This window comes from Acartia tonsa, chromosome 3, assembly GCF_053477335.1.
Source record: "Acartia tonsa isolate MP-2025a chromosome 3, ASM5347733v1, whole genome shotgun sequence".
Classification (NCBI taxonomy): Eukaryota; Metazoa; Arthropoda; class Copepoda; order Calanoida; family Acartiidae; genus Acartia; species Acartia tonsa.
Window position 1 is genome coordinate 33,802,833 of NC_137262.1, and position 12,030 is coordinate 33,814,862.

The 12,030-nt window shown below is 32.7% G+C and overlaps 1 protein-coding gene across 1 annotated transcript in view; it reads right to left on the reverse strand.

Annotated features, from left to right (window-relative positions):
- Nucleotides 1–12,030, reverse strand: part of LOC145313981 (DBH-like monooxygenase protein 1) — a 127,162-nt gene that overhangs the window by 22,321 nt on the left and 92,811 nt on the right. The window contains exons 7-15 of the mRNA XM_080153651.1: nucleotides 11,750–11,888; nucleotides 10,955–11,154; nucleotides 10,505–10,673; nucleotides 8,525–8,616; nucleotides 7,917–8,006; nucleotides 7,562–7,660; nucleotides 6,772–6,917; nucleotides 5,438–5,556; nucleotides 5,119–5,159 (exon numbers count right to left, since the gene is read on the reverse strand). Of these exons, the coding sequence (XP_080009777.1) occupies nucleotides 5,119–5,159; nucleotides 5,438–5,556; nucleotides 6,772–6,917; nucleotides 7,562–7,660; nucleotides 7,917–8,006; nucleotides 8,525–8,616; nucleotides 10,505–10,673; nucleotides 10,955–11,154; nucleotides 11,750–11,888 (1,095 nt within the window). The remainder of the gene's footprint in view (nucleotides 1–5,118; nucleotides 5,160–5,437; nucleotides 5,557–6,771; nucleotides 6,918–7,561; nucleotides 7,661–7,916; nucleotides 8,007–8,524; nucleotides 8,617–10,504; nucleotides 10,674–10,954; nucleotides 11,155–11,749; nucleotides 11,889–12,030) is intronic.

Sequence of the window (12,030 nt, forward strand, 5' to 3'; positions counted from 1 at the left end):
CATATTCCTTCCTTTATATTTTTTCATGCCTAATTCAATCTTAATTCCTATACAAACAAGTTATTACAGCATATTGTTTACATGGGTTTTTTCTTCTTTTTAATTTAACAAAAAAAGTGTTTACTGCCCTTTTGTTAGTTTTACCGCCCCTATTGTGCAATATTAGAATCCAAACACTTTTTTCTGTACTTCTCATGTATTCTAAGGTTGGAAAAAAGGAGTTTCATTTACTAATTTATCCTTTAGACTTTATTTATAATATCATTCTTAAAGATGCAATGTATTATATATCCCTAAATAACTGGAATAAAAACTAAAGCATTTAAAGTAAAGGGAGGGAAAGAGGGGACACTAGTCCCCAAAGTTCTATAATAACATGTTCCTATTCGCTGGCTCAACAACTTTAGAGACTTTTAATAAACTATGATTGGTTGGGTCAATAGGTCAAGTGTCTAAACGTTTTAAGTAGTAATTATAATCTTGAAGGTATAATTTTATGTATCATCATGGGGGATGTACATAAATTTATCGGCAACTGTCTCATTCCTTTAGATACCTGCTTAAAGAACCCTTTTTTCGCAACCAGTGAAAAAGTAATCTTACCTTACGTTAACCTTTTAAACAGTAGCTAATTAATTCTTAAAGTGTTCATATGTAGCAGAAAATAATAAGAAATTTAGGATTAAACAATAAAAGTGAAGCTCTGAAACGGTAGAACAAACGAACATTTACACTTTTCAGAACTGAATAAGCAGAATATAAATACATAAGTCAAAATAAAATTGTAATTAAATTTGTTGCAAAACTGCTTAAATACAGAATGCTGTTTGATGAAATACTTATATTTTTAGGACATGATTATAGAGATACTCCGCTAATAATATTGTACCAAATAGAAGAGAAAAGAAACATTATAATGCTTTCATATAATCAGCTTGAGTTTCAAGTCCAATATCTGCTAAAAAATGCACATTTTTGCAAGATTGTTTGGAGACAATTAAATCTCTTCTTGGCGCTAACATTAGAAATTTCAAGGTTCATTTACATCACATAAACACACACTCACACACACAAACACACACACACATACACTCACATACACACACACTCACACACACAAACAAAATGAAATTAAGTAGAATCACATACACTTAACCTCTTCTTCACCCTTTATATTAAAGCACAAAAAAGCAAGTAAGTATACACTGCAATTTGAACAACCAAAAAATAATCAAAGAAAATAATTTATTTAACACGCGAGAAAAATTTATTGTACTAAATTTTATTACATATTACATTTCTAGTTGCTTTCCCACTCGCCTCGAAAAGAGGGGGTGGGGGTAGGTCAAGAAAAAAAGACTAAAACCAACCCAAGACGTTTATAAAACTTCCCTGAAAAGTGATCAGTCATTTTAAAGATCTTTAGCTACAAACAAAAAAACTTACTACATTATATATTAGATTAATTGCGTTTTGTTTACTAAAAAAAGTTTATATATTTATAAGGTATTGTTTAAAGAAGAATTACAGTTTGTTCTTAATTGGTCATTTTTATGGATGTAATATACTTTTTTATTGAGGCATGTAATATTAAAATTAAAACTTCCTGTTTTAATTACCACACTTAAGAAAAAGCTCAGGCCGCGTTTAGTCAGCCGCAGCAGAATCAGCCGTCGTTTCGGGGCTACACTGTACAATTAAAAAAAAACAGCCACTGCCATAACTACAGCAAGCAATTCCGGTTTCAATTCAATTTTTTAAATTCTCTTTTTAAAAAATGCGACTGAAAAGGTCTTAAGTAAAAACATTTCTCATGTATTTTAAAGAAATCGATATATCATTTCTTGGATGTTACACCAGATTTTCATGTTCTATGATAAAGTGATGCTCGCAGCTGGCTAAATTAATGTATACTTCCATCCACCCTCTTTAACCCAAACCCTTCCCTTCTTATAACTGAATTAACTGACCAATAAATGAGGTCCATATTAGCAAGTTAAATTTACGAAAAATTTCCCCCTTGTTAATACATCCACGTATATCTTATATCCATAAATGAAGAAAATGAAAAAATGATAATTTGAGACAAAGAAAGTTCAAACTATAAATTTTATGATCCTTGTCTCCCATTTATTTCTACTTTTTGTCTGGACATTGAAGTAAAAGAATAGAGGTGGCATGAGCTATATGTAATTCTGCCCACAGGGCGGAGACCCTGTCCCAAATTCATATTGGGTCTTTGATTTCAGCTAATAACGTCAGAAATGTAAACACAGCCGAGTCGCTACAAAAAAGCAGAAAGCAATTTACTAGGAGACGAAATCCATGACTTGGGACGGGTAATTGTCCGGATTATACATCTATGTATACTTATACATTTATTATCTAATCTCACTCTAAGAATTAAAGTTTTTAATGTAAATTTATTTTAATTTTTCTAATATTTCATACAGAGTAGCGAAGAAACTGTATAATAGTTTGTATATGTCCATCTGTCTGTAGGTAATGTTAGGGGTTATAGCTATTTTTAGGTTTACTCCCTTGATTACCTTCTTTACCTTAACTTCCCCTTCCCTTCAAAATTTCTTCTCCTTCCCTTTCTTTTATTACCTGACCCATTATTGGTAACCATTATCTATCGCTAATAATGGACGTATTAGTCCTTGTTTAATAACAGCTGAACAGAAAAGGAAAGATTGGATTATCTTGGGCCTTAAAACAATTGAGGTTTATTCCAAAATTGTAAAAAAATCAAAATATTTAACTTTTTTTCTTTCTATAGAAACACCCTTAAAATGACAGAAAATTTTCATTAAACAAAATCTGAACACAATGGCATAATTTAATTATCCAATAATAATTTTTATTATAAATTCATATAAAAGTGAGAGTTTAAGTTAACAAGTGTCTTTAACACAAAACAGCAAAAAACATTTTAGCAGAGATTCTCTTTAACAGTGGTATATCCATACTTCTAACAATAGATGTATAAATATAGATGAATTAACCAGGCGACTACCTGGCTCCAGTGGTGAGGACCTTTCGACTCTATAGGCTGATAATTAAGGTTCAATTGTAAGTCGGCACAGATTCCCCACCCAGGGAATATAAAGTTATATAACCTCTGTCCCCTCATTGCATTTACTTTAATTTTTTAACAAACTACCAGTCATTAATTAATCTCCCAGAGACGCCCAAGGACGTTAAATATAATCTTACTCCCTGCATAAAATTATTTTGCGATTTACGCAACAGTTTTTTTTAGAGAAATATGTTTTTTAATGATTCAAAAATTTAGCTGTTCCCAAAGTTATTAGTTTTGTACAAACGCTTTCACAATGTTAATTAAAGGACATATAAACCGCAAATAAATCTGTGAATAAATCTTGCTAACCAATAATCATTAAATTATATTATATTGCCTGTCATATATCATGCATAATTTGTCTGTTAATAAGACAATTATATTCAAAGCCGCGAAGCTTTTTAAAAATCATAAAACTATTTGGCTTGATATTTGCATTGGTATAATGTCTAACAATGGATATATTAATTAATTGAATCTTACACCAGACTTTAAAAATTCTCAAATGAAGTGAAACACGCAGCGGGCTAAACTAAAGATTTCCCACTTCCTCCCCCTTTACCCCAATTACTCCCCTCCTACTGGATGAACAAACTGACCAATGAATGAGTTCCATGTTAGAAAGCTAAATAGACAACATTTTTTGCCTTGTCATAATATCCACGTATAATCTACATCCATTTGTGTAACATTAGAAAACTGTTAGAAAATTAAAACAATAAAGAACACTATTCTAATAATGTCACTATATAGATTACAGATTATGTAAAATCCATAAAAAATTGACAGGCTTATTGGTGAAGATTTAAAGCCCTAAACTTACAATAACTAATAACTATTAGTAAATCAAAATCACTTTTTATTGATTTAATTAATAATAAATTTAAATCAATAACCGATACTTTTATGCTCTGATTAATTTTATTTTATATGTATTTTATCGTGGTTAATATGTTAAAAAGCTTATCTTTTCTTCAATACTGTTCACTTTTAAAAATGTCCTTCTGTGCGTAAGTCCGTACGTTTGTGAAGGATAGTTCTTATCATAAATCTAGACATGTTACAAAAATGTAAAATTTTTTGCACGATTCATGTGGCATTTAGAGGTACAATTTTCAAAGCGTAAAAACTCTATAATCATTACCAAGAAGTCTATATTTCTTGACCTTTTTTAATTTGGAATACATTGCATTTTTTGTCTAAGCCACATTGGATTGGTCAATTCATAGTAATTTTAATCAGATACGTTACAAGTTATCGCCAAAGAAAGAGACATTCAAGAAAATATATTTCTATAAATATTTTCAAAATTCAAGATAAATACTGCGTATATCTAAGTAAAATAATTTTGTTAATTTTTTACATATTTTATCCAGTATGGTTTCAAAACAGATTAATATCCGCTGGATTAGAACCGGTTCTCAGCCATACTGAAAAATCACGTATTGCATCGTATTACAGACAATTTTCCACGAATATTACAATAAAAATCATAAAATTAATGTTAGTTTTGTTAGCTTGAGCCTTTGGACTCTCGGGTCTAACAAAACAGTCTATAATCAGATGCGAAATATAACTATTCCTAAATCCATGGTTATTATGAGAAAAAAGTAAAGACTTTCTTTTTCATTACCAAATAACAACTTTAAGCTATTCTATAGCTTTATATATTCTTTAGGAAAAAACAGACATGATTATGAACTCTAGGGGGATTGGTGTCGCTTTGATCTTTGTCTGAAAGTCCTAGCAGTGCATGGTAATGAGTTGCTCCTATTTGAGGCCCACGGCATTTCCCCTACACTTAATAATTTATTTCACGCGTCTGACATAGTAAAAGTAGCTACAATTTTTTACGTCTCTCATATGACGTGGTGTTGTCCAGACTCGAACCCAACACCTCCCCGACAGCAAGCCGAAACGATACTAATTACGGTATTGCCGACATAGTTGCAGCATGAGACGAACAGACTGAGGGAACTAAGCTTTTTAGAACAAAATGCCAGGTAGAAACAAGAGTAAAAATGTCCACTTACCGCTATGACGTTTCTTTTTCCAAAGTCAAAGCATTCAGCGACCTTGTAGTCATAGATGATAATATAGGTAATACAGCTAATACCATCGTCCACTTTAAACTTATAAAAGCCACTAACAAATATTTAAGTTTTAAAGCCAATAGTTTTTTATACAAATTAGGTAATTTGTAACATTTCAAACACCAAAATAGGGGTTTTAATTTAATTTTAGACCCACCAAAAAACAAATTGCAAGTAAAATTAATCCCATTCTACTTTATTCAGAACGAAGTTGTGTAACTAGAAACTATTGGATACAAGATTAATAATTATCTCCATTCCTGTGAGTGGTGTAAGTTGGCTTCCTGGAGCCTTTTGGCAGCGTCCAGGTCTGTTGGCAGCACAGCGGTCAGGTAGTCAGACAGGGTCAGATTCTGGTACCTATCAGGGCTGCGTATCCTGAATATAAGGAATAATTTAGGTCCGGTAGTCAGACAGGGTCAGGTTCTTGTACCTGTCAGGGCTTGGGATCCTGAATAAAGGAAAATTTTTTTTTTTTTAATATTAAATACATGGATTGTAAATTATGCTTGTACCCAATTTTTTAAAACAAATTCTCTCATTTGTTAAATTAAAATCTTGTAATTCACGTGATTTGTTAATTTGGATTTAATCCCTATGGTTGGGGATAAAATATAATATTTATAAAACATCAAATTTTAAAAGGTATTACCCCTTTCACCTCCGGTCACAGAAGTCATCCTATAAAGTTTGAAAATGATCCTTAAATGCCGATATTAATGAGAGCTAATAATTTCCACCAACAAAGCATAAACGCTTTGCTGTATAAGATAATTTGTATAACCTAATAAATATTACTATAGGATAACAATCCTTCAAAATTTAAGTATGAAGATCAAGAAAACATAAGATCTATAGATGATAAATTGTCATAGTGATTTTTGTTATTTAACCAACTAACAAAATCAAATAAAGACACCTTTTCAGTACACTCCAGGAAACGTTTTTTTCCTTTTCTCTTCATAACATTTAACACAACATGTTTTATAATAGAATGCTTTTGAATTATCTACCATTTTCACATATTAACAATTTCAAAATAAACCAAGAAATTTAAATACTCTATCGGATAATTTTCAAACTAACATTGTCAGGATATTTTGAAATCCGTACAATTAAACGTCATCTCTTGGGGTTGATAGTTCCAAACATTCCAAATATTAAATAATTGGATTTTTCACCTAAAAAAACGTTCAAAAATAAAATTGAAATTGAGATTCAACCAATTTCTCATAACTAAAGACAAAAAATAAAAAGCTTTTCATTGAAAATTTTAAACAAAAATTGCACCACCTATTTCCTTTATTTAATTAGTATCAGGGGTGACCGGCCAAAGTACAACACAAATGGCTAATAGATAGATAGACAGTAAGATATAAGATACCAACCTAAGACCTAAATGTCTAGTATCAGGGGTAACCGGCAAAAGGACAACACCAATGGTTTGTAGAAGAAAAGATATACAGATAGACAGTAAGATAGAAATTACTAACCTTAGACCTAAATGTCTACTAGTGGCAGGAGTATTCGACCAGAGATTAACTCCAATGGCTAATAGATGGAAAGATAGATAGATATATAGAAATCACCAACCTTAGACCTAAATGTCTAGTATCAGGGGTAACCGGCCATAGTACAACTCCAATGGCTAGTAGAAGATTTTTGAGCGGCAGCTTGCTGACACATTGAGCCATCTCCACGGCGGGATAGTAGTGCAGAAACATCATGCACATTTCATCCTAGATATAAAAAAAAATCTTGTTTATTAAACTTTAGTGTTTCCTTTTGAGCTTAAGATCTCAATAGTTACTTAACCGGTTGGGTTCTCTATTCTAGAAAAGATTCCTGTAGGTCCCGTGGTGGTTATAGGTCATTTTATTTCAGATTTAAGTCTTGGGATGCTTTTGAGATATTTTTCTAGCCATTCTCTGCCCGTTTGAATACAGAACCCCTAGATGCTGGGGGAATAACCACTAGTACATATATTTTTGTTAGAAATATAGTGAAATGGATAGTTGTTAGACTGGATGGTTAGATATATAGCTCGATGGATAGATAGATAAATAGATAGGTGGATTGGTAGATGGATTAATAAATATGTGGATGGAAAGTTTAATAGATAGATGGATTGGATGACAGATATTTGGATGAATAGATGGATATACAGGTAGGTAGATAAACAAACCTTTTCCTCCTTGAATCACAATTTGTTATCAAGATAGGCAGACAGATAGATGGACAGACAGAGAGATAGATGGATAGATGAACAGACCTAAGCTCTAATATCGCCTCTAGTATATTTATGTTTTCCTCTGGAGTCATAAACAAATTCTGTTATCAAATAGATAGATAGACAGACAGATAGATAGATAGATAGACAGACCTGAGCTCTAATACCGCCTCTAGTATATTCATGTTTCCCTCTTGAATCATAAACACATTCTGTTATCAAATGGTCGCCAGGTAGTAACTGTAGCTCAATCTAAAAGCAAAGTTGTTTAATATTATTGTAAGAAATTATATGGAAACTTTTTATTATCAAATTAGTCAGTACTATTACAGTGCTTTTAGACTATTTTTCTGTCCCCTAACTCCCACTTGAAATGCAGAGCCATTAGATGCTAGGGGTGAAACCGCTAGTAATTTTTTAAAGTTGCACACCAATAAACATTTATAATTTTCTAATTAAAAGTATAGTAGACTGCTTTCCAGAATAAAAGAAAAATAGTAAATACTACCTGACGCATAGTTTGATAGTTGAAATCATAATGGTTATCTTGAAATGGTATAGGTAGCTCCACCCCAGCTCTTATATGTCTGAGTTTCACCTAGGTAGATAGATAAATAGTGGGATAGATAGTTGAAAATATTATGGTTATCTCCATATATGATTTATTTAAGGCTGAATTTCCGTGACCTTAGCAAAGCAACTGATAAAAATGGCAATGAATCAGCTCACTTCAGGAGTGGTTTTATGAAGAACTTTATAAAAGCAAACTTGTTCAAAATCTTAAACCTATAATCATTGCTTTTCTTGTCATGATTATGCGGTAACTCCTAGGGGATGAAAATAGAACTTGAAGTAATAACATCTAATTTTCTCTAAAACGGCTGCATTTTAGATTTTATTAAAAAGTGAAATGAAGTTACCTAACCTAGGGTAATGAAATGCACTATGTCCCAATTTAGGTTCTGACACAAAAGTCAAAGCACCTTCGAACGCACTGTGAACCCTTCTTAGATTAAAATTCAAATTTATTCAGTACATTTAGCTGAATAATGCTAGTTCTCACCCTCCATGCTAATATTGCCAGTTCCCACCCACCCTGCTGATAAATAAACATACCTTAGTGCCAAGCATATGTGTATGTGGTAGACCAGCAAAAACAGTTATTCCGGTACTGGGCAGGTATTCAGTACACTGAGCTGGACAATGACCTACAAATATAAAAGAATTATTATCAAAACCAACATGAAACTTTCCTAAAACAGACCAGTAAGCAAAGTTTTATTTAATAAAAGTCTAATTAAAACACTGATAAGAAAAAAACTATGAACCAAGAGAAATCTTCACTAAAACAGTATTATCACAGTTTAAATAAAGACAATTAACTCTATCTCAAATAGTAACCGAGTAACATTTTCTACGTAGCCATACGGAAAAACTGACGGACAAAGTAGCTTCGCTTTTAAATACTTAGCCATAGAACACATAAGAAACAAATTAGTAGTTATTGAATTTGCAAAAATTTTAAAATGTAGAAATACAATGATTCAATTATTGCATTGTGTTGGGAAACCACGAGGTAAATGCCTCTAGGGTCAGTATCTAAAGCAAAGCTTTTCTCTATTTAGGCCTGTATGTCAATAGGAACAATTGAGGAACAGTTGATATTATGTGATAATGGATATATAATAAACGTGGATATTATGGCAGGGGGAAAATTGTTGTCAATTTATGTTGCTAACATGGTACTCATTTATTGGTCAGTTCGTCCATTCACTGCAACTTTTACTTTATCAATGAACATGAAAATCTGATGTAATATCCAAGTAATAATATATCCATTTGTGTGATATATCATATATAGTAGAATTTGCTTTTATGGAAATTGTCATCCTTGTTAAATGTAAATTCAATAGGCCATACAAATTTTTACAAATTCTTTTTTACTAAAAATAATTTGAAAGGTCCGTTTAAATCTGCAAAAACAATTGATTTCATTTAGAAAAAATCTTTTTTTTTTAACACAACCTGATATGTTTTTAAACAAGGATGACAACATCCATAACAGCGAAGCCCTGAAACGGTAGGACAAACGAACATTAACACATGTAGAGTGTCAAAACGGGATAAGCAGAATATTAATTCATAAGGCTAAATAAAATTGTTAATTTGTTGCAAAACTTATTAAATATAGGATACTTTTAAAGGACTTAAATTTTTAGGACTTGATTATAGAGATGCTTCACTTATATGATTGTACCTTGTGGTTATAGGAATCAATATTCCATAAAACAGATGAATATGATAATAATAATATTAGAGAAATAGGATATACAGATAGATAGATTAATAGTAGATATACAAACATATAGATATACAAACAGATAAATAGACATATCTCATTTGCAAAAGTAAATGAAGTTTGAACCAAGTGTAGTGTGGACACGTCATGACCAATAGTCAGCATGTTAGAATTCTTTTTCTTACCAATTAGAAAGATTGATAGATATACAGGTAATTAGATAGATAGAGCAGCTTACCTACAGAAGTGAATGAAGGTTGATCAGGGGGAACCAAGTATAGTGTGGACACATAATGACCAATAGTCAACATGATAGAATTTTTTTTCTTACCAATTAGAAAGATGGATAGATATACAGGTAAATAGATAGATAGTGCTTACCTACAGATGTAAATGAAGGTTGATCAGGGGGAACCAAGTGTAGTGTGGACACATCATGACCGATAGTCAGCATGGTAGAATTCTTTTTCTTACCAATTAGAAAGATTGATAGATATACAGATAGATAGATAGTCCTTACCTACAGAAGTAAATGAAGGTTGGTCAGGAGGAACCAAATGTAGTCAGGACACATCATAACCAATAGTCAGCATGTTAGAATTCTTCTCTTACCAATTAGGAAGATGGATAGATATACAGGTAAATAGATAGATCTTACCTACAGATGTAAATGAAGGTTGGTCAGGAGGAACCAAGTGTAGTGTGGACACATCATAACCAATAGGCAGCATGTTAGAATTCTTTTTCTTACCAATTAGGAAGATGGATAGATATACAGGTAAATAGATAGATCTTACCTACAGATGTAAATGAAGGTTGGTCAGGAGGAACCAAGTGTAGTGTGGACACATCATGACCAATAGTCAACATGCTGGAGTCCTGTTCCCTCAGAACTGGAGACAGGTGTAGCTCCAGACCAGAATTGTCAACTATGTTCTCGTGCAGGCCGGGGTTTTCATAATGTACCTGAAATACGCTATAGGTAGAGAAAATGCAGCTTTTTGCTTTAACCCTTAACAGTCAGGCCTTTTTCCAGACTTTAATCGGTCGAAGGGTATGGTTGGGGCTCCTATTGAAGCTAGAGGACTAAAATTTTTTTTGTGAATGTGCCTTGTTTAATAAAGAATGTCCGACTATAAGTCTCTAAAATTTATATTTTGCTTCCTTAACTCTTGTATTTCACAACCTTTGTTTTTAGATTACAATATTAAATAATATATTTTTTTTATGCATGAAATTACTTTTACCTCAAACATATAATAGGTAGCACCGCCATGTTCCTCCCCAAGGGGGTATCCCGCGTGGTCGGGGAAGAAGAAGGGCTCCCCACCCAGCCCCCAGGCGGCTACGATGCCCCTGCACTTGAGGAAATCATCTGGCATGTTGGGGGTGTAACACTCGTAGCCCTGCATAGTCTCCACGTGACGAGAGAAGGCCAGGTCAGGACTCCTGCAGGGGTAGCAAGTTTGGTTCCACAGTTTTATAACATAACAAAACTTTATATCCGTGTTTATAATATGCCGCTAATATGAACCAATCAAGCGGACAAACCCCAAACTGTCCCACTTTGAGAAAGACGATCCCAGTGACGTCATATACGTTTAGGGAATGGGGGAAGAAAATCTCTTCCCTTTTCTCCCTTCTCTTTTGAAGAGATTTTCTTCCCCCCTTCCCTTTTTTCTTTCCCGAAACGTATATGACGTCAATGGAATCGTCTTTCTCAAAGTGGGACAGTTTGGGGTTCGTCATCAAGCGGCTCATTTGCTAAAAAATACAACCAATAATGTGCTAGTATTTTGACAAGAAGACAAATGATTGGTTCATTTTAGCAACAAATAAGGGGAAGTATGGATTGATTAATAGAATATAAACTGATTTTGTTCTTTAAATTTCAACCTCTTTTTGATTTCGAGCTAATTTAAGCAATAATATATCATATTATGATTTTCTTTGTTAATAACATTTTATTTTTACTTTAAAAAAACTTCCATTAACCCATTCTTCAAAGCTTAAGAAAAGAAAAAAAACTGAACCAAGAACTTTCCTGTCATGACATTCATAGAGCATCATATGGTGAACAAATCTTTCGTTTCCAGGTTGGATCTTCGGAGAGTAGCCGATCATATGGTGCTTAGTGGCCAGGCTGGGGAGCTTCACCATTGTGCACCAATACAGGGTGTCCTAAAAAGTGCAGATTGGTAAAAACAAATGTTCTCAAAATAATCATTATCCTATAAAAAAAAGTTGTAAAGGTTATTTTGGTTTGGAGCTTGAGATATCGGAAATTGGTGGTCCGTATGTGTTAAACTTTTCAGGGAAGATT